The sequence below is a fragment of the Rattus norvegicus genome, chromosome 8 (assembly GCF_021556685.1).
Source record: "Rattus norvegicus strain SHRSP/BbbUtx chromosome 8, alternate assembly SHRSP_T2T, whole genome shotgun sequence".
NCBI classification, from domain to species: domain Eukaryota; kingdom Metazoa; phylum Chordata; class Mammalia; order Rodentia; family Muridae; genus Rattus; species Rattus norvegicus.
In genome coordinates, this window is record NC_141541.1 from 36,936,301 (window position 1) to 36,964,266 (window position 27,966).

The window sequence follows — 27,966 nt, forward strand, 5'->3', positions numbered from 1 at the left end:
AAACAAATCCTTCTTTCCTTACTGTGGCTTGTCATTTAGCAACAGTTTGAGATTCAGAGCTGTGTTCAAAAATGGAGGGAAGAGTGAGTGGAACCAAGAGTCTCACATGGTGCTATTGCCTCTGAGCCTAACAGCCATGCTGCCCGGCGCATGGCTCAGCCTCCCTGCCACAGTTTCTTCATTTGTAAGATAGATAACAGCCTCAGCATCACAGAGCTGCATGGAGATTTTGTAAGTACTTAGAATTGTGTGTGGTACCTAGTAATGATTTTGTTGAAGAAAACGATATCCGACAGTGAAATTTTAATTGGAATTGGTAAAACCTCATTGGAACAGGAAGTATGCCAGTGTTTCCTAGTTTTAAAAACCCAGTAGTGGAGATAATGTAGGGTGAGGATTCTCTTCAGAGTGTAGTACTTGTGCAGACAACTTATGACAATGTTTTATGAATGCAGAGGACAGGAAGTGCCTTGGAGTCAGCGATGAATTGCATGTCACACTGTACAGTGAAAGTTCACTTTTTGGAAATGCTGGATTTTCAGTTATGAGCAAACTTTTCTTTTCCCTGATAAATGTATAATCGCCATTCTCAAAATCTTTCATGCAGAGACTGTGTAAATGGATGCGGCTTAGCGTAGCAGTCACAACTTAGTATCAACCGAGGTATTGAAAGGTTTGTTCCCTCAGCCTGTTGCAATGGGTTGCATGACTCAGCCTTTTACTAACAATACCTCCCACTTGGTTCGGAACCTTTGTTGTGTTACTTTGGCCTAACCTGCCTCATTTGCTCAGATACATTGTGCCCACCTACTTAGCAAACACAAATAACTGAATAGTAAGTAACTGGCAAAGCGAGCAGGGCGAGCAGGGCACAGTTGCAGTTTCCTAGGGCCGCTTTCTGACCAGGAAACGCTCACCTGTGGGAGGCTGGTGGGTGGAGCCATGCTGGTGAAGCCTGTTCTGCAAGTGTGAGCTTAAGTTGGGGCGTTCCTGTGGTGTGGCAAAGCTGTACAGGCTGAGAGAGGAGGATTAAGCTCCTGAAGGCAGAACTCTCTGCAGAGGCTGACTCAAACAGGGCTGAAATCCCGGCCAAGTGCTTCTGAAAGGGGGACCTGGTAACAGCTGGCACCTCCCAGGGTGGTAGAGCCCTGGCCAGGCGCCCTCTGGTGCGGGATAAGGTCTGAGCTGCTGTGATTATGTTCCATTTGTAAGCTGCTGTACAGAATGCACAGCTCCTGTTGCCTGCCGAGTCTACTGCTGAGTACAGTCACGGAGTGATTTTAAATACTGATCTTAAAACCTGAATCACAGCAAGAGGTAAGGAGATCACAAGCTATCATTCACTATTTCGTTCAGACAACTTCTGGACTAATTCCTTAGAGGTATTTTTAGATCATTTTTGATCTAGATCTTAAGAGAATATTGATTCAGTATTTATCGGGAAATTAATATTTGTCTTGTTTGTAGATCTGTAATCACTTCTTAAAGTAAAATTTGTCAGTTGTACTGCACAGGTATTATTTTCCCAGAGACTTTTAGGGAAGACTTATTTTTCTACTGTTTCTGGTCAGCTGCTTTGGTAATGCCTTCTAGACCCGAGTTAATATAACAGAGGTTCTCATCATTAGACGATCATGCGTGTGTGTGTGTGTGTGTGTGTGTGTGTGTGTGTGTGTGTGTGTGTGTGTGTGTTTCTTGTAGGCTAATACTATTTCAATGCTTGGTTAGAGGACTATCAGCAGGGCTGCTGACTTCAGCAGGCTCTGGAAAGCCTGCTCGGTTAGCATAAGGAAGTAAGTTCCTGTCTGTCTTCCCCATTCCTGCCAGCATTCTGCTCCTTCCAGCACTGTCGTTCCCAAGGCCCACTGCTAGTCATGAAGGACTGTGCATCCTCAGAGACTGCATGGCTATGTGGTACTTTGATAGAGCATTTTCATCATGCTATTTTACTGGCATGACATGGAAATAATATTTTCTCTAAAACACAAAGCAGCCTGGCTTCATTTTCTTTTCAAGATTAACCCACCATTGCTTAAATGCTTAATTGTAATCAGCATTGTAGTTTGAAAAACATTAGGTGAAGTTTCAGAACGTAGAGTTCCTTTTCACAGCCAACTTAAAAAACAAACCACCCGTCACTCAGACAAAATGATCTGACAGTACAACCTTTTGCCTTTCAAGTATTAGATAATAATCTTTTGTACTTAGTAAAAGAGAGCAGAAATCTAAAATTAGCTGGAAAATTACAGGAGAAAAAAAATCTATACCCTCCCTTGGTTACCCTTCTTTCGAGTTACATGGCCACATTTCCCTAAACTTGGTCTGAAAAGCTGAGTCAGATTCTTTGTCAGTCAAGTACTAAGGGAAGAGTACCAAAGTTTTCAGATCAAAGGGGAAAAGAAAGTGTAATGGGGAAAACAGTTCCTACTTCCTGACACGGGCTAACTTCCATCCCTTGTAAGGTAAGTGGTGGCTGTTTGGACTCTCACTCTGTTGTATCATGAAAAAAAATAGGGTTCTAATAGGTAATATGCTAAAGATCTCAAAATTTTGAAGGAAGGAGGCAACTTTTGCCTTTAAAGATACTCACTGTAAGTCCCATACTCTCGAAATACCTATATTTTTAGAACTTTACCTTATGCTGTAAAACCTTTACAACCCCCCAATCCATCTCTGGTAATAGGAATGCTCGGTGCCAACCGCCATAGCCTAACAGAACACGCAGTGGCATAAGCGGACACTTGTACTTGAATCTAAGCAAAGAGGGAACAACATGTCCAGGAAAGAGAACGTCCATGCTGTCCAGTGTAAGGTTTGAAAACTGTTTTGTAGAAGTTCATGCAGGATCTTCGTAAACCTACCTCTGATATACCTGAATCCCTAAAATGTGTGGTTTCTATAATTTTTGTGAGAATATACATATTAATACATTTCTTCCTGAAATCATACTTACCAAATAGGACATCCTAGGAAAATAAGAGCCCAAGTAATGTTAAACCTGAGCAGGCTCAGAAATCTGTAACCTGTGTGTTATCTCACACTGGTGTTAAAATGCATTCAGCATCAGGGACTTTATATCTATCTCAAGTTTCCTCCCACTCGCTTCTGGTAAAATGCAAATCTTCCTTTTGTTCCACTTTTAGAAATGAAATTAGTCATAGTCTTTTATATAACTGAGTTGGTAAAGTCACCAAGTTATTAAAAAAAACCACACTTTGTCTTTGCAAAGAGTTGAGGAACAAAACCACTCAGATATATTTTAGTTTGTGATTGAAATTTAAAAATAAAAACAAGTGTCTGTGAGCTGGGAAAAAAAAATCTGCCAGCTCATTTATATCAACCTAAAGTCAGAGAATCTAGATTCGAGCCTCTGTGATATTTCTAATAGGAGTCATAGCTCCCTGGAAAATCAAATAAGCAGTGTAGGTAGCATGCGCTTATCTAATGTTACGACATTTTCCCAGGGAAGATGGTTTTTAAAAGCTCCGTGTTGGAGCTGTGTGTTTTATATCCTCTGGTCAGGGAGAGCGGACTGCTGCTTTTTTGGTGTCATTTGCAGACACAGTCATATGTAAATATCCATGTATGTTAAGCATGCCATACAGTGCCTTGTGCTGTGTGTAGAGAAGCCATTGTCTGTTCTCTGCTCAGTTTTCCATGTCAGCTGATCTTTCTTCGATCACTGAAGGACACTCTTTAGAAAAATCACTGCAAGCCTACTTTCCAGAGCCCTGAGTATCACTGGTTTGCTTTCAGGTCAGCAGTGGCTGTGAAATGGCTCCTCATCTCCCTCACCAGCAAACCAAAGCCTATTATATAACTGTCAGGGAGTTATTACTGCCAGCGTGCCATTTTAAATCCATCATGCAGGACCTGACAGGCATTCCTGGGATACCTGGTTTCCTCCCTCTGAGGTTGGAATGTCAGACATCACTGTGAGAACTGTGCAGGCTCCAGATACTTTCTCCGGGGCAGCCTCTTGGAGCTGTCACCTGAGGCAGTTACAGAATCATGGGTTTTCTGTCTCCCAGAATTGTTAATCATGCATAGACAAAAAACCCAAAAGATCCCCAAACCATTCTGTGCTCTCTTGTTTCACGACAACATCAAGAGCATTGCTAAAAGCCGAAGCTCGGCTTCCTCAGAGCTTTCGGGTTCATGTTTGGGGAATAAGGGCATGAGGCCCAAAGCCGAACAACTGTTTTATTCCTGATTTCAAAAATAGAAGCCAACCTCGGGGTTCCCGCACAAGACATTAAGGATTTTGACTTTTGAATATCACCCTGCAGAAGCCCAGAATTTTGTAGGTAAAACTTACCATTCTCTGTTTTCACTAGCCTTCTTCCTAAAACCTAGGCCCAAAGTTAATCTTTATAATGTAGACGGAGTTGGCGCACAAAAATCGCCAAATGAATGGCATGTTATGCTTTTCTAAAAACTTGGAAACAAATAAACCAAAATAGTCAGTGAGGTTGTCATGTACAACATAATCAACTTCATGCCTAGGTTCTAGAAAGTAATGTATGTTATATAAGTTAGTTATATAAAGGTTCCTCCCTCTGATTTTAAGCATCATGGAACAAAATAATTTATAAAGAACTAAACTCAATACTACTAGGCATTCAGCTACAGCCGTAATACTATCTTTTTAATATTAAATCTTATACTATCCTTTTTCAAGATGATTTAGGAAGCCCTCTCCCCTTTAAAACAGAGTTTTCTAATTAAGTTTTAGATAATGTTCCTGACAAATTATTTAAAACATAAGTATTTCTCATAGACTTGAGGCTTGTTTTTTTGTTTTTGTTTTTTTTTAATACGCTGTTTGACATTTGTGTTTTCACAGAATTTTATATTTGGAGGTTACTTTTATTGCTGCCTAGTGAAACATTTTATTATACCATTAAACTAAGATCTTACACCGATTGATTGTAATCTAGCAAAAATAATCACCAAAAACATATCTTCATATTCTTGGCCCAGTACTTTTTCACTAGCCTAGCCAACAAAGGGCTCACTTTCGTCAGACCATGGGTTGGAAGTCCCTAGTCTGAAGTGCTTTAGAACTCTAAAAACAACAGTGCATCAAAATGATGCCACAGCAAAAATTCTATACCAGACCTCCTGTGACAAGTCAGTCAAAATGGGGACATACTATAACATTATATAAAATTGTCCACAGGCTGAATATAAGGCACACGTGGAACATACATGAATTTCTTGTTTAGGTTTGCTCCCCTCTCCTTTTCTTTTCCATGAATACATGAAAAAATATACATATATATCGAAACTTATATTTAAGTAGATAGACATATATGTCTGAATCTGAAAATATCAGAAATCTAAATCATTTATGATACCACACATTTTAGATAAGAGACTTCAGACTGAATTTCTTGTTATTGAAAAACCTATAAAAGCTTTAAAATCCTAGGTTATCGGCTCAAGAATATATTTTAAAATATAAAAATAGGAAGACTAGCGTTTTAACTGAGTGCCAATTATGTAGATAGAGGATAGTACCAAAGAAACTGAAGAAACCTGAAATATGGGTGCTAGGTTATATTAATGATATATTGCTGGATAGGTAGAAAAGAGGAAAGGCATTCATGCCAGTGTTCTCATAACCCTCAACATAATGGGAAAGTAATCATTCTGGTTAATATTTGTCTGAATATAAACTTCTAAGAGTGTAATAGTGGTTAGATCTATGTAACTCATTTAGAATGCAATGCTAATAAAAACTGAAATTAAACTCATTAATAATATCTCTGAGGTCCTGACCCATGGCAAGCATTCCATGAATGTTCGTTGTTCTATAATTATAAACTGATTAAGAATTTCTTTTCCTTCATATTGTCTTACAGGACCAGGGACATAGTTGTACAAAGTATCAGAGAAAGGGTAGACCAGAATGTTTATAGACATAGGAGTAGAGTCGGGATAGAATGTCTTGTGGGAATAGAATGTCTTGGTTATTCCTTAGTAAAACCCTAATTTGGTGTTGGATCTGCAAGGAACACCTTTACTGTGCTCTGCAGAGTGAAACTGCCCCTGTAATTCTATCTCAGGAACTCAGGCAGGAATAGGGTAAGATCCCCTCCGAAGACCCTCGCAAACTCGTACTTGTTTAAGAAGTAAGGGACTCAGTGACAGAAAGGAGTCTGTCACATCATTATCCATCCTTAGAACTTGATATGAAATGTTTTCAATAGTATGAGAAATAAATATATTTTTAAAATTCTATATTTCAGTTACTAGAAGCTGTTTTAGTTGAGTTCCCTTAATACTTGAGTCATAGATTAGAATCTTGTCCAACCATCTAGAAGTGTCTATTAGAGATTTGTAGAGCTACTATTTAAGTGACTTACACATAATTTTCCAGTCCATTTATTTGAAGAAGGAAGTTCATTTGTATCAATATTTCCTCACCACATTAAGTGCTGATCTTACTCAAAATGGTCACTTTTGGTTTCCAAAGGTCCTTTAAGATTATACATCGATACATGCAAAAAGTGAGTTAATTTTCACAGCTCTTGCCTGTATCCCTTAAGCTATTTAAGACTATATATGAAAATCCTTCTTGTTTCTTTACTGTCATTTAATACATCAGCAACCTCATATTTAAAAGTTCTTGTTTAGGCTGTCACTCTAAAATCCTTCTGTGTGTCTCCTTTTTTATGCTAAAAAACAAAACAAAACAAAACAAAACAAAAAACCCCCCAAAAACCAAACAAACCAAAAACACCAGTCCTAATGGTTATCTTACAAAGGTTCACTTATAATATTTATTCGAATTCCCCAGAAAGACTTTCTATGGCTTCCAGCTTCAGTTGTTAAATCCTGAACCTCTGTTGTTGTGTGGTTAAAAAAACATTTTGAGTCTCCTTCATGTAGTCTCTTTACCTGCAAAGGATATGGAGTCACACAAAGCTCTCAAAGGGGTTTTGAATTTAATTCACCACTTCAATAATTTTAAAGTAAAAAAAACCAAGACAATTAAAAATCATCTCGGTAGATATAGCAAATCAAATGGTAAAGGTGATCACACGTTTATTTTATACTCTTTATCAATTAGGAGTAGGGAAGTTCTTCACATTCATGGTTTCTACTCAAAGTCCCAAAGTTATTCTTAATGGTGAAATGTAGGAAACAGCCAGATTAAAACCAGGAGCAAGGTAACCATGTAAGAACACCATTTCTTTAACTTTCTCTGATTATAATGTAACTACATCATTATTGTCGTTGGCCTTTGGAGGGAACATTGGCAGATGAGGGAGTTTCATTTAAACTGTGTTATGTGTATTTATAAACAGACTTGCAGGTATTGTGTTTGTTTGTTCTTTCGTTCGTGTGTTTGGTCGGTTGTTGTTTTAGGTAGATACTTGGTAGTGTGACTCCTGGCTTTCAGACAGCCTTACTGTTATTTTACCCTTCTTTCTCTCTCTCGTATTTAAGATAAACTGTTTTTTTAGAGATTCGGTTAAATTGGACAGAAACAAAGGAGAGGACGGGAATGGAAGCATCAAGTCCAGATTATGTGTCTGTCAGTCTAGAAGAGACTACAGTCAAATGATTGCAGTAACAGAAGCTGGGCTAGAGCGTTGGCTCAGCAGTTAAGAGTCCGGCTCTTGAAGGAGACCTGACTTTGCTTCTGTGCATCTGCATTGGTCAGCTCAAAGCCACTTCCTTCTCCAGTTCTAGGGAGAACTGGGTTCCTCATCTGGCCTTCACAAGAACTGAAACACATAGAGGCACACACACATATACATAAATAAGAAAATAAATGAATCTTTAAGAAATTATAGGGTCAGCATGGTTGTTGAATAAGAGATAATGTATGTTAAGTTTTCTGCCCAGCAATAAGTACTTCAGACTTATACATTGTTCATTTGTGACAAAAATCCTGTTACATAGTTACTTTTGTTAATGTTTTATAGACAAAGAATTAGTGTTAGTTTATACACAGAGCTAGCACAGAGGCAGGTTTGGAACTTTAGAAACCTTATTACTAACTATGTTAGTTTTCTACATGAGATTGGTAGAGGATGTATGTAGTTTAGAAAAAAGATACCATTTAGAATAGCAATGAAAAACTGTAACATTTCTGATACTAGCTCCAACAGAAACTATGTAAGACCTTCAAGGGAAAAGTAGTTGAAGGGCCCTTAGTAAAGGGAGAAAAAGTTAGTTCAAATCTGAGGAGACTCACATTATAATTCAAATAGTTTACTTTTCTCCAAAATAAGCTATCATTGGGAGCAGATTCAATGATATTTCCAAAGGTTTTCACTCTGACAAGATGATTCTAGGATGCCTATAAAAGAGTATAGAACTACAGACACAGGGCAGTTTTGAAGAGTTAAGAATAAGTGAAGTGACTTATCTTTATTAATTATTAGAAAAAATTAATACTGATGGCAAGTGAACTCCCAGAAGTCGCTGTGCATCTTTTTTACAAAACAGAAATAGCTTTACAAATGAGTAGACACAGGAGTATTTGGCTCAAGGTAATAGAATAATTGATAATACATATGAGAACTGTAAAATGTAAAGTGCTGAGTTTTTTTTTTTTTTGTGGGAAATCGTACAGTATGCTTATGACTTGGGATAAAAAAAAATGCCTACAGTATTGGCGTTATACCTAAAAACATGCTTTAATTTGTCCTATAAGAAACAAGCTTAGATATGGTAAAGATTTTTATGTGATATATTCAACTGACATTTGTTTTCAGGTTATAAAAGAATTAATATCTACCAGTAAGAAAAAATGCAATCAAGCAAAAATAAGTTACTTCACTAAAGAGGACTCTGAGTCACTAGTAAAGCCAAATGCTTACTAAACTAGCAGTCACAAGAGTGCATGTTAAAGTCAAGTACAGTATGGTATTTGTGAGATTGATGAAAGAAAGAAACAGAATAGGCCATAGAAATGAGGAGTGGGCATCTGCATCCTGTATGGAAGTGCAGTAGTGGTACGTGCTGGGGACTGCCATTCTGGAGTCCCCACTGATAAACTCTAGGTAAGGTTGGACAGCAGCAGCAGCATACTTTGCAGAACAATGATTCTGAGCATGTGTGCCAGAGGAAGCCTCTCACTGTACCAGGGAAGCTCTTACTATGTAGTTTAGTGCAATGTTAATGAAAACTAATAAAAATTCTAGCTGATAGTAGGATACTGTAAGAAGAAATGGTTGCATATACATAAAAGGGAAGCTTGATACAGTAATTAATATACTGAACCGTAGGCATCAGGGATAAATCACAAAATACAAAATGATATAGAAAGTTTGATATCATGATTTCACTCCTAAACTTCTGAGCATACAACGTGCTTATCTGAATTGTTTGTGACTTTATGCACAACTAGCTTGAGTACCAAACACTGGTGAAGATGAAAAATATGAAATTTGAGATAAAGCTTTTCTGTGTAGAGAAAATAGGATTAAGGAAAGCCAACTACTCCAGCAGTCAATAGTTCTTATTTCCTAATTTAAAATGGGAAAAATGTGTGCAGCAAGTAATGTGGCAAAGTGCTAAGCTTGGAAAACCTAGGTCATGGATACATGAGTATTCATATCGCTCAGTTTAATTTAGTGATTCTCAACCTCCCTAATGCTCAGACCCTTTAATACAGCTCCTCAGGTTGTGGTGACCCCAACCATAACATTACTTTTGTTGGTATTTCATAGCTGCAGTTTTGCTACTCTTATAAATTGTAGGTTAAATGTCTGTGTTCAAGGTCTTAGATGACCCCTGTGTAAGGGCTGTTCAGCCCCTGAAGGTGTTGCTGCAACCCACAGGCTGAGAACCACTGTTTAACTCTCCTATACAATGTAATCAAAGTTAGGTGTAGATTCTCAAAGTATCCACAGTTGGTTCTAAAAAAGCTTCCTGTCAGTTCACTAGCTCCTGACTCCAACACCTTCCTTCACACCACAGAGCCATTTCTTTTGGTCATGTTTTCTAGTTTGTTCTGAAGCTGGTCTTTGAAGGTGTAGTAAAAAGCTAAGCAAAGATTAGCCCGTTAAACAAAGTTGAGCTTAAAACTAGCGGAACAAAACAAGCCTTTCTTATAAAAGATTTAAAAAGTAGTGATGTATTAACTCACTGAGTATTTTGATTATATCCACTCTCTTTTCTCTAAACTCCTCCCATATCCACCCTCTCCGATCAACTCAACTTGGAGGCAGGAGGGCAGGGGTGAAGAGTAGGAGGGGAAAGACTAGATGGGGGGAGGAGGAAGAAGAGAAAGAATTGTCTGCTCTTCCTCCCACCCCCTCCTTCTGTCTCTTCTTCACCCCAGTGATTACCATTCATGTTGCCCAACCATAAGAGTTTGAATGGAGTTTCCCTGCAATGTGGGAACAGTGTCCAACTTGACCCCACATGGTAGTGAATAAAGACCCCAGTTCTAGAAAGGGTTACTTTTTGAATTTTTGGTTGAAGGGGTCCTGTGGATTACCTCCTCCCAAGCATAACAAGCTATTGCCAGTGCTCTTGGCTGCCTTCCAACACTTGATGGCAAGACCCTGTTGCTGAAAACATCACATGCATTAGTTAAAGAACTCCCCCTAAATGGACAAATGTATTCCTCCCTAACAACGCTTGAGGATTATAGAAGAGGAGGCAGAAAATGTGTAAGGGCCAAAGTTGGTGGGTAACTTCAAGGGAAGTGTTTTCTAGACACACCAGGGCAGTGCAGCGTATGATCTCACAGCACTTCTAACAGTATATCCAAGGTCTGTACAAACTTAAGCCAGACAAGCTCGCTTGGAGCACAGTTGGAAGGTGTGAGAGCCCACCCCTGCCCAAGGCACTGTTGGGACTTGATAGCTGCTGGGAGAGGGAGAGTCAGCTTTCATAGCGTGACTCTGGTAGGTTGATCACACCGGAGGGCAGGCCTTAAAGTTTTATTTTTTAGGTTTTCTTTCGAAAAACAGTTTTATATTAGCCTACCAAGGCAGTTTAGTCATGGTCTAGATAAAATTCTTACTATGGCGTGTATATATATTGCTATACTTAATAAAAGCAAACTTTAAAAATTACAAAAACGAATCAAAATCTTCTTATATTTATGTAACAGAAGATGTTTAAAGTACACAGTCGAGACTTACAGTCCTTGTTATAAAGCGGCTGTTCTAAGACAGCCTAAGTATCCTGTCGAGGTTTCCCATGCTTCTCCTCCCCACTGTTGAGTTTCTACTGAGAATGTAATCTGATCTGTGTTTGAGAGCAAGTAATGGGTAGGAACCGGAACACAGCGTGTGAAATACCTCTGGATTTTAAGCATCACAAGCTATTTACATTTATAAGTTCATTACCTCTTCACGTTAATCAGGGCGGTCTCTGCAGAGTGTGTGTACCAAAAATATCTCCCCACCAGCCTTTTGTTTTGCCTGCTCAACTATCTGAATTTGTTGTAAATGTTACAAAGAATGAATGTTCAAATAAACTTAATGGCGAGGATATTTTCTAGATACAAGCCAGCTCCTATATTGCACACTCAGAAATTACGCCAAGCCCAGACTTGTTTTGTTTGTCTGAAAGATACGTGAGAACTGATTTTAGAGACTCTAGGTGAGGTATGAGAACTCAAGTCAGCTCTGAGATGGTTTGGCTATGTAATTAAAGACCTCGGTGTCCCACCTCCATGTCAGGGTTCCCCTAGCTCTACAGAGATGGCTGTCTTTAGCATCTCCCTATAAACTGGTAATTGCTATCGTAAAGATTTGCCTTGGCAAGAAGACTAAGTCACACTGCTAAAGCTTGAAACTACAGGAAGACAGGTCTGGTAGGTTTGCCCGGTTTATTAAAAGATTGCAGAAAGAAAATCTATTGTGGCCAAATAATATGAAAAAATTTAGTATTGTGACCTATGTTGCATTTTTAATTCTGGAGTAGGAAATTCGGATATAAAATGTGATTGGTTTTAGTGGTATCACTTTATGCTTCTTACACATTTTATTGTTTTATTGTCTGTAATCTAGCTTGTTTGTGGACCTTGACCCTTGCAGGCTCCCTTCGATTGCTTTACTGTTGCTGGGCCCCTCTAGGAATGGGTTTGTCAGCACTTAACCACTTACAGGCAGACTTTACCTTCTTCAGCAGCAATATTTCAATAGAGTTGAGAGCTTATCTTTGCCTTTCAAGAGAGTAACTGGTAACATTGGGGAGGGGTGGGTAGATTTCTTATATTCAAAGTGAGTTCCTTTTGACCATTATAATTATGTAAAAAAAATGGGAAGAAAGTGGAAGTGAAGAATACTAACATAAGTGAACAATTTGGAATTGTTGCTAGAGCATTGAATTCGAGTGTAATTAATTTGAACATTCTTATTAGTTTAACTACTTTCTAATCCAATGTGATTATATGTCTCAGGATGTGAATCTCAAGAAGGAAACCTGCCACCCCCCTCCTACTCCCACTCCCAGGACTGGATGTCATTTTGTGATATATCAGTAATGGTTCTGAAAAGATAGCAACAGTGAGGTGGCAAGGAGGACTCGTACATATACTGACACTATTTCTCTACACCCTCAAGTGAAGATGGGGCCTTGAATCACTACTGACGTCTTCTGATGTCTTAATTTTGTGCTTTATTGCACCTTTAGTCGATTAGGCCTTGTATCACTGTTTAGAAAAAAATAAATATGCATATTCTTCATCCTAACCGGGAAAGAAAGCCACATCGACACCCCAAGAACAGGGTGAAAACAGCCCAGTGCCCTGAAAGGCCAGTTGAATAAAGACTGTACTCTGAACGATGGGGTTTATTGTAACTGAGAGTTTTGTTAAAGGACCACAAGTGTAAATTCATCCTATCTGCATTAAGTAGTTGTGGTATTCAGTGTGTAATTAATTCCCATCAATGACTCTAGGTATGATGTTTCTAAGAAGAAAGAAAGAGTGATTTGCCCTTTTCTACTATTGAGCTTAGTTCAACATGTACAAATATGCACAATAAAATAAGTCTTACAAAGGACTAGCTATATACATTTTTCATGCATATGTGTGTGAGTTTAAGTGTTTGGAAAGATAGATACATTACTCATTGTTTTTATGACAAACCGATATGTCTTTTCAAACTCAATATATCTAGTAGCTTAAACAGTTATCAGTAGATAATCTTTTAAAAAATAAAAAATAGGCTGGGCATTGAGGTGCATACTTTCCAGCACTTGGGAGGCAGAGGCAGGTGAATTTCTGAGTCCAAGGTTAGCATAGTCTACACATCCAGTTTCAGGCCAGCCAGGGCTGCCTAGTGATAGATACCCTGTATACAAACAAACAAACAAACAAACAAACAAACAAAAAAGAAAAAACAAGAGAAAAGGAAAAACCAAAGCTCCATGCAAGTATAAACTAATTTATTTGCCCAAGTCCTTACTGGCCCACTTTTGGCTTTGTCGTATACACACTGGGTGATTTTTTGTTTGTTTGTTTGTTTGTTTGTTTGTTTGTGTTTTAACATCATAACCTGTTTTAAATCGGCTGAGTTAGTCAGTGAGTTCCCACGGCATAAAGCCCCTACTCTCTGTTATGGTCTGTCATTTGTAACCACATTACATACCTGTACCCCACTAGCTCTCACAGCTTCCGTCTCCGTTTGATAGATATTCCTTGAGGGTAGATCTCCCTGACCCTCCTGTCTGATGGAGTTACTTTGCACTCTTACTTTATCCTACCTATTTCCTTTTTAGCCATTTAAAAAAAAAAAAAGAATCCAGCATCTCTTTGTTTGCTGACTGCACCCTGCTACTTCTCTGGGGTACCTGGGGCACAGGCAAAGTCCACAATGGCTGGTCCACAGTCTGGGAGGGAAAACAGAGATGTTGTGGTTCCCAGTCCCCTCTGTACCCAGGCACTGCCAGCATATTGCTGGGAGTCAGGAACGGGGCTCCTGGGTCCACACTTCCGGTCAGGGCGTCCCTGTGCCAGGCAGGAAGGGGGAAGGCAGGGCCTGGGTTGGGGGCAGAACTTGGTCTGATTCAGAGTGAGTGCCTGCAGAGTATGTTGGGGCTGGAAGAGAGGAGGCCTTCTCTGGGAGGGAGATTTAGGCATGGCTCTTTAAGGCGAAGGCCTCCCCTAAGGCAATCCTTGATGAAGAGAAGATCCTTGCTTGTCCAAAATTTATTTGCTGATAGATGTGGTTATACACCTTACTCAGGGTGAACCCAGGATTAAATGCCTTTTGTGGGGGGTAGGCCAGGAAAATTCCTGGGGTTTGAGCTCATTGAACCTTACCGTTTCCCATGCCTGTCTGGTAACGAGGCCTCACGTGGCCTACCTCTGCCGTCTTTGCTAAGGTAGTACCATACAGGTGCTCAGAGCATGAGTATTATCAGATGGCTCGGTTTTGAATTCTAATTATTTAATCCCAGCATGTTGAGTTTTCCTCTTGTTCCTCAGTATCCTCATCTAATATCGGAGCTAACCTCATGGCTCAGTGGTAAAAGAACTTGCCTCACAAGCTTGTCAACCCTAATTTACATAAATAGTGTTTTTGTTTTTGCTTTTTTTTAAAAGCCGGGTGTTGTGGTGCATGTCTGGAACCTGGAATACATAGACAGTGACTAGAGAATCATCTGGAATCTCATGGACTATCCTGAATACAAAATATGGCAAAAATAATAAGAGAGAGCCTGCCTTAAGAAGGAGGGAACTGACCCCACAAGTGGTCCTCTATCTTCCATGGATGACATGTAAACACAGTAGTAACTATAAATACATCCATGCATGACATGTAAACACAGTAGCAACTATAAGTACATCCATGCATGACATGTAAACACAGTAGCAACTATAAATACATCCATGCATGACATGTAAACACAGTAGTAACTATAAATACATCCATGCATGACATGTAAACACAGTAGTAACTATAAATACATCCATGCATGACATGTAAACACAGTAGTAACTATAAATACATCCATGCATGACATGTAAACACAGTAGTAACTATAAATACATCCATGCATGACATGTAAACACAGTAGCAACTATAAATTCATTAGTCAAGTTAAGAGCAGCTGGGGAAAATAAACTCACGCTAGCTTATTTATTATTGCAGCTTATGTCACAGACTCTGAGGTTAACCAAATATACTGTAAACGTCTTACCACGTATTGGTGAAATTAAGAGCATGCCATTTAATTTTCCAGCAAAGAACTTGAGATAAGAAGGTTTGTAATTTCTGCAGGCTTAGACACATTAAAGGGAGCACCAAGGTTATACCGATGGTTCTAGGTAAAAAAATAACTTGTTTTGAGTCAAGGCTCACTGTGTGACACTGGCTGGTCTAGAACTCACCATACAGAGCAGGGTGGCCTCAGAGACATAAGTCCACCTGCCTTTGCCTCCTGAGTGCTAGAATTAAAGGTGTGTATGTCATGACTGGCTTCTAAGTAGATTTTAAACACTTAGTGATGCAGATTCTTCCACTGAACCTTTGCAGTATAGAATTTAGACTTGCTGCAGATTGCCCAGAACTTTTCCTGGGCAAAGCAAAGGAAGACTCAAGTCTCATGAAAGCTCAGCCAGGATATTTGTAGTCTGTGGGAAAGATGCAAACAGTGCTTCCCGTGAGATGGACCAATGGACCTGCTCTAGAGTGTTTCATTTGGGCTCTGAGTGGCCCTAGGTACACAGAGTTCCTCCGTAGTCCTCATCTGTTCAGAATATAAAAGACCGGGATTTGCTGAATAATCTGTAGTAACAAGAATCAGGCTTGAGTAATCGTGTATACAGAGTAGGGGAAAGGCCTTGGGAAAGATTCTTCAGTCTGCAGCTGACCTCTGAGCCTCTGGTATTTGCAGTGTGTTGAGTAACTCTCCCTGCAGGCTGCATTTCTTAGCAAACACCACTCACTATTCTAGGGATTTTCTTGTTTTCAGTTCATTCACTGTTGACTTTCTGATGTATTAATAGATGGAAATATTTTCTCCAAATATTAGTTTCCTTATCGCTTGCCTTGGTCTTCAAAGAATTTAAGTTGATGAACTTAGGCAATTCTTTATGCCATCATAGAGCACTCCTCTTGGTAAAAGAGGAAGCAAAGTGGTTTCTCCATTGTACCCCGCGAATTAGAAACGGTGTGAAAATTTCTCACTAATAAAAAATATTTAGTCATGCCTGTTAGTGCAGGCCTATCTATCTCAGCTAGTTGGAAAATTATGGCAAGAAGATCGTACGTAAGTTCAAGGCCCATCTAGGCTACGGAACAAGTTCAAAGCTGACCATGCTTTGGTGAGACCCATCTCAGTGTACAGAATTAAGGCCGAGGATAGCCTGGTGGTACAGCCTGCTCTCTACCACTCCTGCAGGCCTTTCTCACTGTAAAGATCTTCAAAGCAGTTCACTGGATCCAAACTCTGTTCCTTCTCGTGTGCTCTGAGATGACAGCTGGCCCCTCCAGGCCGGCTTGATTTGAAGATTGGGCTGCTCCCAATCTCATTAAATAGCCCAGGCCAGGAAGAACAAAGTGCACCAACGTCTATAAATCTCGCTGCCCGCAGTTACAACGTACGTTTATAGTAGGTCATCTTGAAGCCTGACTGTCCAGGTTGGTTTCTTTTTGTGCTAACTGGAATATAACCCTTGCCACCACTAATCGGTTTGTTTATTTCTGTCTTCTAGTGTCTAAAAAGCACGGCAAACTCATTACCTTCTTGCGAACATTCATGAAGTCTCGCCCAACAAAGCAGAAGCTAAAGCAGCGGGGCATCTTGAAAGAGAGAGTGTTTGGTTGTGACCTGGGGGAGCACCTTCTGAACTCTGGGTTTGAAGGTAAACATAAACTCTCTGAGCTTATGGTAGTGGATCCTTGCAGGTTTGTACGGGTTTTCTTCCACCAGGCGCATGTGGTAAATGGTGTGTGCTGTGGTTGACTCAGCTCGGTTCTGGGTGGAGCAGAGTCTCAGGGTGTGTCCTGCCAGCGGTGCTGCAGACTCGCAGGAAGAGCCGGCACGTCCGTCTGTAGGACGCGGTCGCTCTGGGTTTCCTTACACCGTCCCTGTTCATGTCCTAAAACATCCATTTCTAGTTCTCTAGGGGGAGGGTGACAGGTGAGACTGTACAATACTGAAACCAACTGCCTAGACTTTATAACTGAACTTTACATCCCTTTCTCCTTAAATTCAGAATCCGGAATCTGGTGGTTGGACGAATGGTTAGGGGAAGGAAAGGAGTTCAAAGTCTTGTTGACTGAAATTTCAGAAATGTGTTCTTTAGTGTCTAGATTAATTCTGTCTCATTTGCTAAGTGTGTCGAACCTTTTTAAGATTTGAGACTTTATATTATGTACACAGTATATATCTACAGTCATACCATGAATATATATTTTATACATACAGACTATCTTAAAGTCTAAAAGAATTAAATGTACATTTTTCAATTCTAAAGCAGCTGAAACAATCACAGAGGAGAAAAATTCTGATATTTTATGTACAACCTGAGAGGAGATCAGATGTATCTGTGTATTGTGCATAATTGATTTTCCTTACATTTACTCTGTTTTCCTGTAGACTAACTAAATTAACAACAGCACGCACTGTGGTCGTGTGCCGAACAATGCTGTATTGGGCTGTGATGGACTGTGTATATGACAGTAGTCCAGTACGATTGCATTGCAGCTGAAAGTTTCCTGTCACCTAGTGAGATCGTCAGCTTCAGAAGAGTTAGCACAGACTGCAGGTCTCGGGCCCTGAGTTTAGTCTCCAGGATCACTGTCTCCCAAACGGAAGTCTCTGCCAGCACTTCTGTCTGTCTGTCTGTCTGTCTGTCTGTCTGTATTTATTTATTTATTTATTTATTTATTTATTTATTTATTTATGAATGATAATGTTGGTGCTGATGGCTGTACAAAAGTATAGTCTATAGCATCACAATGATAGATCCAGTATCCACCAGATTTGAGACAGTCTCCCCATGAGCCCCGGCTGGCCTACAGCTTCCTATCTAGTCCAGCATGGCCTCGAAGATCCTCCTGCCTTTGTTCCTGCACACCAGGATTGCAGGTGTAACCTAGCAGGCTTGGCCATGAACATAATTTCTGACAACTGACTTTAATGAATAATAATATTACTCCATTATATACTAGCTGTACTGTATAAGCATATTTTCATCACAGAAAATGATCCATTATGATGGCATTTCTACACTTTTTGGTTATTGTAGAGTACGTTACTTCTATTTGAAAGTTACTGGGATGGCAAAAGCTCACGTGCACCTTGTATTTCCTGTCTCTCCGCCAGATTATTTTCTCCTTCATTTGATCTAATCTCACTTTGTGTTTTTCATTATGGCCTCCCAGTGTACAAAAGCCGCCATTAATGTTGTCAGGAAGAGACTGCGTTGTTTGGTCTGGAAACAGTATTAACAGTTTTTAAGAGCTGCAGGTAGAAGGCATTCGTGATGGTCGTTCCCTCTGCCGGGCATACATTCTGTCAGCTCTGGTGGTGCAGAGGAGAATGAAGTGATGTGAGCTGCGAGGCTTCTGCCTCCAAAGAGATTCAGAACTGGTCCAAGCGCTGAGAACTGTGGGACGCTCAACTCTAAATACACATCTGCATAACCACCTCCAAGGCCCAGGGCCATCACTGGCTAGGAGGCAGAAAGAGGGCTGTGAAACCGTCCATGCTGGCTGTTACACCCATGAATTCACAACAGCAGCGTCTGTCTATGAAAGATTGCATTAGCAATATTAGCAATTATTCTTTAAGGCCCATCCCTCCCTGGGGAACCATAGGCATTTTCTCAGAGAGAGGGTTCCTGCCACTTAGTGGTATATACACTGGTACAACTCCCATTCATGCTCATGTAGACAACCCTGATTAAGTGCAGCGGACCACACACGCGCGCGCGCGCGCGCTTGCGCGCACACACACACACACACACACACACACACACACACACGAGTAGAATGGTTGCAGAGAAGGGATTTAACAGGAGAAGGAAAGTGAGGAGAGTATGATCAAAGTAAACTATAGGGACAGGAAAGAAAGAAATTCCGAGAGAATAAATAAACTTTAAATAGGGAGCTCTGCATTATTAGGGACAAGGAGACTAACAGACACTGACAGCCTGGGGCTGGGGAGATGACTGGAGTATGATTGCTGACACGTGCTCATACTGGTAGCGTTTTGTTGTTGAAGACCTCAGCTACCAGAGCCTTGCTTGGATCTCACCAAAGCATGTTAGAAATGGTGTACAAAAGGAGAATGTGAGAAGTCCTTCTGCTTCAGAAGGTTTACCAAGGGTGGGGAAGTTGTAAAAGTCAGCATGGCTGACGTGGAGCTGGCAAACGCCTTAACCTGAGGTGTGGGTGAGGGCAACGCTCAGTCAGAGGATGTTCTTGATGGAGCACCATCCACTTCCAGAGGGGCAGGATGGGGAGTGGGGGCTGTGATACTGGAGATCCCGACCCAGAGTTAAACCGGGCTAACGTGCTTATGTCTTTATTTCCGAAAAGACAGTTTAAAATATAAAGTAATCAAAAAAGTAGACAAAAAACTTTGAGAGTTTGAAGAGAATGATAGTACATTGTAGTTTTAGCTGTGACCGCAAGAGTCAAAATAGAAACTTATAAAACAAAAATAATATAGTAGCTAAGATTAATTTACTAAGAAAATGTTTTTATGAGTTTAGTGCAGCCGGTGCAACAATTCTCCAGACACAGAGGTGCCCAGCACTGTCCTGAGCCCAGGCTGACTCACTCCCTCAGTACAGCTTCCGGTCCTGAGGGCCCTGCTCATAACACATGTACTTTTCTCTACACTTGCTGTGCATAGATACAGATGTGTTTACAGATACAGATATTTACCTGTCTGGGTGTGATTAACCACAGTATTCAGAATGGTACCGTACTGCTCAGGTTTATGCCCTCGGAGCAGCGGGCAAGACTACAACCCAGACACAGGGTGGCCACATTGTAAGGCATGTATTACACATTCTAATGTTGGTACAGTCAAATCTAAATATATCGGAGCATATCTCCCTGTCTTTAAACAGAACGTGGCTGTAGGGTCTTTGGCCTAAATATGTGCATTTCTGGCACTTTTTTCTGAGAGAGAGGCCCGTATTACAACAATATATTGCTAAGTGACTCACTGTCTGCATTGTGCTCCAGTGAGTGATCAGACTCACAGAGGCAATCCTGTTACACTTTCTCCTGGTTCAGCACCTCCCTGTTGGAGTGAGTGACAAAGCTGACCTGCTTCTCTTACGCGGTGGTGTAAGAAACCACCCAGGAGCCTGACAAACCTGTCTTCTGTTAATGTTTCACTCTGTTGTCCCTAGTGCCAGGGTTTGACAGAGCGTAAGCCCTCCCAGTCTCACAAAATGTGAGCTCACTAAAACTTACAGGTATTTATAAGGCTGGCAGTTTAAAATCTGCTAACACAATTTTCAGTGCAACTATTATACTGATTTCTCATTTATTTCTACATCCTTAACTGTAGAGTCAAGGTATTTTCTTGTTTTTATGTCTCTTACCATCTTCCAGCCTTGCTCTGGTGCAATCATTAATAATTAATAATTCATAATGATTAATCATTAACGATTAGCAAGAGACTCCACCACTGTTCCATCATGTCTGAGCTTCCAGCAGCAGTTGAGCAAGTTTCACTCTAATCTTACAAGTGTTGTCTTTCCTTCTCTCCCTCTCTCCCTCCCTTTCTACCTCATTAGAGAAGACAGCTGCCAAGATAGCATTTCGTTTTGACAAATAAAAGGTTTTACCACACTGTTGATAAGTTCTCCGATTGTAAAATCTGGCCAGGTGGAATTTTCAGGTATCTAAGACTTTTGGGTTTCGTTGTTTTTCCTGAAAGCTTGTCTTATTTCTTTACGTATTTAAAATAGGATTTCCTCAAAAGTTTGAAATGAAATTTTTAATTAAAAAATAGTGAGGACTTTGTAGGAAATGCATAGAATTACATTTCATATAGAACAAAGCTGTCAGGGCTGGCAGTGTAGAGTAGGAGATACAGAGGTGTAGGAGATGGAACCCAGCTGGTAGGGTGCCCACCCAGCAGGCCTAGGTTTCATCTCCAGTACGTTGGAAATCAAGGTGCTGCACACCTGCAGTCCCAGTCCTTGGAGGACAAAGGCAAGACACCAGAAGTTTACAGTCATGGCTACAAATGACTTTAAGGTCTCGCACGGAAACTGGCCAGCTCTTAAGGCCCAGGTCCCTGTCTTCTCCTGCCCAGTGTGAGAAGCACAAGTGTGGACCCTTAGATGCAAATTCTATGTAGTTCTTGGGGATAAAGCATAGAGTGCTACACGGTGAGGCTGGTTAGGGAGAGAGTTGTAGAATGGACGTCGTATTAAAGGGCGAGGTTTCATTTGCTCTAGATTGCAGAACAGGAAGAAGTAGTGAGTATAAATGTTAAAGGGCCTTATACACTCCTGGCACCGATTTAAAACGTCGACTCTGCACCTGGACTTCTTGCATTAGAATCTATTTCCCATTACTGTCCCTCCGTGCCTCTGCATGAACCTGCCGTCTGAAGATGTGGTCTCTTCGCTATAAAATGGGGGTAATACTAGGACTGCCCATCGGGTTTCTTTGAGAATTAAATGAGTGTATGTGTTAGGCTTCTGAGATGGCTTACCAAGTAAAGACACTTGCCATAAGGCCTGATGACCTGGGTATGATCCAGAATCCACATAGTGGAAAGAAAGAACCAATTCCCTCTCAAGCTTCCCTGTGACCTCTACATACACCATATGGTGTGCTGTGCGTGCGCATGTGGGAGAACACACAGAGGAAGGAGGGAGGGAGGGAAGGAGGGAAAGAAAGAAAGAAGGAAGGAAGCAAAAAAATCTAACAGGCAAGTAAGAAGTTAAGTTTTGAAATGTCTACACTGCGAGGACTAGTCTTTGATATGCAGTGTACTCAGTGAAATGTCTACACTGCGAGGACTAGTCTTTGATGTACAGTGTACTCAGTGCTATTTACCACTGCCTTTTGATTTCTAATCACAAAGACCTTCAGGTTTTAAGTGTAAACTATGATATCTGATAGAATGTGAAGGGTGGACTGCTTAACTCCAGCCAAAGGCAGGATAAGCAAGGTTTCTAACCATTACAGTAAGAAATGATGTGGTAACACATGCTGTGAGTTGAATTCAGTAACTAGGCCTGTCTCACTAGCGATCTAACCTGCTTCATTTCTGGGTGTTTCTCCCCTAGTATAGTATCTCTTTACAGACCAAGTAACGCCTTCCCAAGCATTGCTTGTCAGGGATTTTAACTGACACTGACAAAGAGCCAGTTAAAAAGCCCGTGTGCTGTTCAATCTGCAGTACAAAATGAAGACTGCTAAGCCTTGGCCACTGTAAGATTTAAATGGTTACGGAGTTCATCACATAGTTTCAAACTTTTATTATAGCCCACATGCCTGAAATAGCTATTCCTTTGCATTGACCGAGAGGTCAAGGAAACTTGGTTAGGAGGAAAGTGTTACAGCACTTGTAATTACGTTGTTGGGACAAGCACTTTGTAAAATCACTTGCTGTGGATAACACTGAGTGAGCTGCAGCTTGTTTATTTTGGTTTGTGGTAGTATGGGGTTAAACACATGATCGAAATGAGTCTGTGGTCGAAGAGGGTGTAAATGGTGTATATACAGAGCAGGCTAGAAGCTGCCAGGTGTCGATACAAGTTAGATAAACAGATCCTCTTTTTTTTTTTTTAAATAGCAGATTGATTTGTGAATTTAATTTTGCTTGTAAACACTAAGATGTTTTTAGCATCACTTCAATTACACTGAATAGCAACACGCATCTGTCTTTAAAACTCTCTTTAGTGCCCCAGGTTCTCCAAAGCTGCACAGCGTTCATCGAGAGGTATGGCATCGTGGATGGGATATATCGTCTCTCTGGCGTTGCCTCCAATATCCAGAGACTTCGGTAAAACGCTATAGCACTTTTCTTTTCTATTCTTATTCAACGTAGCACATTAAACTTATTTCAAATCCAGCAACTATGATAACCATGGTTATCAGTAACATGGCTGTGATAAAACTAGGAAAGAATAGCCATGTCATTCTCCCCACAAATGACAATCCATTGTCTGTAGAGTCCCCTTGCTGGCTTCCTCAGTACTTCAGTAGTATTTTACCTCTTTGAAATGTTGGAAGACGGCCAGGGAGATGGCTCAGCCAAGCCCTGTGACCTGAGTTCCAACCTGGAGCCCACACAGTGGGAGGAGAGAGCACACTCCCAAATTTTGTTCTGATCCGCATGCACGTGCGTTGGCAAGTGTGCGGAAGTGAAAAAGTAATCTATGAAATATAACAATTTGAAGAAAATAGAAAGTCACTGAAGTGAAGGTAGCAAACCTTCAGGGCTAGAGAGTTTCCTGTTTTAATATTGAAGTCCTGTCCTTAATTCCACATGGATATCTGACAAAAGATAGCCTTTCACTTGTTAAAGTCCAAATATTAATTACATATATGTTAATTATATGTTACTAACATATAACAAGGTAACATTGCACTGTTATATGTAATAATTCGAAGGAAACGGCAGCTCTGAAGCGAGGGGGGCATTTTGCTTTCTGTTCTGTGGTGCATATTTCCTTCTCTTCACTGAAGTCATTGTCTCTCGTTCTGTCTCGGCTAGTCATGAATTTGATTCTGAGCAAGTCCCCGACCTGACGAAGGAACCCTATGTTCAAGACATCCATTCTGTGGGCTCCCTCTGTAAGCTGTACTTCCGAGAACTCCCGAACCCTCTGCTCACCTACCAGCTGTACGAGAAGTTCTCTGTGAGTACCGGGGTGGGATGGATCCTCTCGGGGCCTCTGTGGAGTTTTGCTGTGTTTGTATTCATGATGTGCTTTGGTTTAATTTCATGTGAGAATGAGTTCCGTGCTGACAAAAGATTTCCTGAACCGACAGCAGCAGTTAAGCGATCTGGGTCTTTGAAGTTTTCAAATTGTTGTTCTTTTATTTCTGGCTTTGGGCCGCTAACTCGGCATGGATGGCATTGAATACCAACATGCTTTTTAACAGTGGCGAGTGAGCGCCATGGTGTGTGGGAACCACGTGCCTTCTCCATGCTATACTTTGCCTGAGTGAGATTGCCTGTCAGGAATTCCTGCTTGACTAGTAGAGCTTACTGCTGTGGCGGGTTGTGTCTGTTACAGGATGCTGTCTCTGCAGCAACAGATGAAGAACGGTTGATAAAAATCCATGACGTCATCCAGCAACTCCCCCCACCACACTACAGGTAAGTCAGGACTTAGCAATTGGATAGTAGCTGCCAGAGGCAGCTGGATCGTCGTGGCTCATATGTGATCGTTTCTAATAATAGAATGCATAGTACTGTGTTTTGGTCACTATCTTTTATTGGTTTTAGTCTCTGTGTAGTTAGGGTTCCAGAAATGTTTAGATGACTGATAAATTGCGTGTGTGTGTGTGTGTGTGTGTGTGTGTGTGTGTGTGTGTGTGTGTGTGTGTGTGTATGTGTGTGTGTGAGAGAGAGACAGAGAGACTGAGACAGAGTATCTATTTTGCTGTCAGAAAGTCAGGAACGTGCAAGAAAGTCAGTGAGCCCCACACTGCTGTATCGTGTCTGTCTCAGTTAGCACGTTTTATTTACTTTCCAGAACCCTGGAGTTCCTGATGAGACACCTGTCTCTTCTAGCAGACTATTGCTCCATCACAAATATGCATGCAAAAAACCTTGCCATCGTGTGGGCACCAAACCTGCTGAGGTAATTTGTATTTGATTTATGAACTTTAAAAAAAAATGCATTTTCTTGAATTAAAAAGAACGCCTTGCATCATTGTTTATCAACAAAAAAAATTTAAAAAGTAAAACAAACTATTATTGTACTAACATCTTCCTAAAGCAGCTACCTAGGCAGATGCTAAGGGGCTGGAAAAGTCCCATTTCTTCTGTGGGTGTCTTTGTAACTTCTGTGCTAAAGAATTGTGCGTTAGGAGGTCGCCTTTCACACTTCTGATGGTACTGTTCCCACCCAACAGATCCAAGCAGATAGAGTCGGCTTGCTTCAGTGGGACAGCGGCCTTCATGGAAGTGAGAATTCAGTCCGTGGTTGTTGAATTCATCCTCAATCATGTGGACGTGCTCTTCAGTGGCAAAATCAGCGCTGTCATGCAGGAAGGGGCAGGTATGGCTCAGATGACTTTTCCTTGTCACCAGGAAGAGGTTCCTAAAGGAATGGAGAACTTTGTAATTATTGTTTTACCTGATACTATGTGACAGGGATGGGAGACACCTAGGTCAAGTCTGTTACAATCTCAATCAACTGACAGTGACTCTGTGTGTCTGTACAGTGACTACCACGTATCAGACTGCTTTGGTATAAGTTTATTACACATTAACGATATCGTGCCTTAGGGCTGGAGAGATGCTTTGCAGAAGAGCTTCTCTTCCAGAGTGCTCAAGTTCTAGTTCCTGTATCCACGTGATGGCTTACAACCGTCCGCAACTCCAATTCTAGGAGAAGCAACACCTCCTTCCTGCTTCCATGGGAATGCATACAAGAACAGCACAGACACAGGCAGAAACCCATGCACAAAAAAATCATAAAAAGGATTTTAAAAATTAAAAAAAATCTTGCCTCCATTATTAGTATATCTAAAGCTATGAGATAGAGTGGAAGGAGAAAAACGTCCTTCTAAAACTAAAAATGTCTGAGTGATCGCCTTTATCTGGTGCCGTTTAAGAAGCTAAATTAGATTATTACAGAATTCCATTGTGCTCCGGGATGTCACTTTCTGTCTCTCATTAAATATATACCACCGTGATTATTATTGAAAAGCCGTGAAGAAAAGTTGAAACACCATCACTAACTAGAAAGTAAAGGTGGATGGACAGACTCAACACATGCAACCCTGACATCATTCCTTTTCCTTCTGAAGCTTCTCTGACAAGGCCCAAGTCCCTGCTGGTCTCTTCTCCATCTACCAAGTTGCTGACATTGGAGGAAGCCCAGGCAAGAACGCAGGCTCAGGTCAATTCTCCTATTGTGACCGAAAATAAGTACATCGAAGTAGGAGAAGGGCCTGCTGCACTTCAAGGGAAGTTTCACACCATCATTGAGTTCCCACTTGAAAGGTAACATACACTAAGTCCCGTTTTTAAAATACGCTTTCATGCCTATAAATAGTGGATTGCATTAAAATTTACTATTTTATTAAAATTGGGGCAGTCGTAGAAAAAATGCTTAATCGAGTATAGACATGGAACCCTTTTAAGGACCAACAAAAATTATTCTCGCAAAACTTTGTAACAGTGTAATTTTAGAAGGTAAGTTGTACAAGGACGATTGCTAATATAAATGATACACATTCATTGCATGGGGCTGGCTTTTCTCTTTGAGAAATGTGATTTAGAAATAACTGGTGCTGAAATAGCTTATTCAGAAAGTAGTGAATGCTTAGTGACTTCTGACACTGGTTCCTGACCAGCAACAGAATCACCGGTGACTGTGAGACATGCAGACCCTCCCACCCCAGCCCAGGCCCTGGTCAGGAGCTGGAGCCTCCTGTGTAGTTCCGATGAGTGCAGAAGTTGTCATGCATCCCAGAGAAGCCATGAGTGTGACCCACACACACTTGCACGAGGCTTCTGTCTCACTGTACAGTGTTTGGTTGTCACTGGGTTTCAGGGACTTAAGCAATATGAAGAACGCTGCAGTGTGTCCTGCCGGTGTCCCTTCCAGCTCCTACCCTCACTGCTTCTCTGAGGAAATTCAGGGTGTGACTCCCTTACTAGGTCTGTAGGAAGACAAGTTAGTTTAGCTGTTTCTGCTGCCCTCTGGTTGTGCTCATGAACGCAAGGGTCTTGTTTTCCTAGATGTTATTACACTAATAAAACCTCAGGAGTTTCCTTTTTTCACTTTTGGGTGTTCCTCTATCTTCTTTTTCTTTCTGTGGCTAGAAAGCCGGAAGTTAGTACATGTTTTTCCTTTCCATTTCCGAGTTGATCCTCAGCTCCTTGCTTTCGTATTTTAGCCCCCATTTTACTAAAAACAGATGGCTTTAAGTAGAGATTCAAAAAGTAGACGTTAAGATGTAGGCAGGCTTGGGTTCTGTGGAATCCTCATTTCCTTACTTTCACAGTTACTAAGGAAATTAGTTGAACTTCTCAGGTCTTCATTTCATCAGCCTCCCATGCGGTCATCTGATTTTAAAGGACATTCTAACTATGTTAGCGCACATGCTGATTCTTAGCCTCCCTTCTGTCCTTACCCTCCCCTCGCCTCAGTTTTTCCGTTCTGTCTTGTCTATGGAGGCTCATTATCAACATCTTCTCTGCACCCTTTTCTCAGCCTGAGGAGCATGTGGCCTTGAAGCTGCAGCTCACGTTGCTCGCACATTAGCTTCCGCGCCTTGCAGAACCGCACTGCACCGTGCACGGCATGGAAGGAGGAGGTTTGCCTGCCGACCCCCTGTGCCTCTCAAGCCTGTTCCTTCCTTTCTACAGTTTGTTCATTTCCCGTTCTGTAGGAAAAGACAGAGCCTTGGCTATATTAGTACTGATAAACGGCCTTTTGCTTTCATAGGAAGAGGCCTCAGAATAAGATGAAAAAATCTCCGGTTGGCAGCTGGCGTTCCTTTTTCAATCTGGGGAAGTCCTCTTCTGTCTCCAAACGCAAATTGCAGCGAAACGAGAGCGAGCCCTCGGAGATGAAAGCCATGGCTCTGAAAGGTGAGCGCCGAGCCACCCTGTCCTGGGTAGCAGACTGCCTGGGGGTTCGACACCCTCCACTGTCCTGTGTGATCCTGACACAGCTCGCTGTAAAACGTGCGTAGTTGTGTGGCCCAGGTGGGTTGTCTGCATGTGTGATTGCCCCCAGCTCCCTAAAGATAGTATCAGTTACATAGAGAAGAACTCAGAGCTGAGGAAAACTGTATAGATGTCACACACACACACACACACACACACACACACACAGTGCATTTGTGTCATCGCTTG

At 41.1% G+C, this 27,966-nt stretch overlaps 1 protein-coding gene across 10 annotated transcripts in view; it reads left to right on the forward strand.

Annotated features, from left to right (window-relative positions):
- Arhgap32 (Rho GTPase activating protein 32) overlaps window positions 1–27,966 on the forward strand; it is a 257,921-nt gene that overhangs the window by 217,504 nt on the left and 12,451 nt on the right. For 8 of the 10 annotated variants that reach the window (XM_087561825.1, XM_087561827.1, NM_001427098.1 and 5 more), the window contains 8 exon segments: window positions 16,646–16,795; window positions 22,821–22,923; window positions 23,638–23,782; window positions 24,164–24,246; window positions 24,626–24,733; window positions 25,008–25,153; window positions 25,908–26,103; window positions 27,554–27,699. In XM_087561825.1, the coding sequence (XP_087417951.1) occupies window positions 16,646–16,795; window positions 22,821–22,923; window positions 23,638–23,782; window positions 24,164–24,246; window positions 24,626–24,733; window positions 25,008–25,153; window positions 25,908–26,103; window positions 27,554–27,699 (1,077 nt within the window). 10 annotated transcript variants of the gene reach the window in all.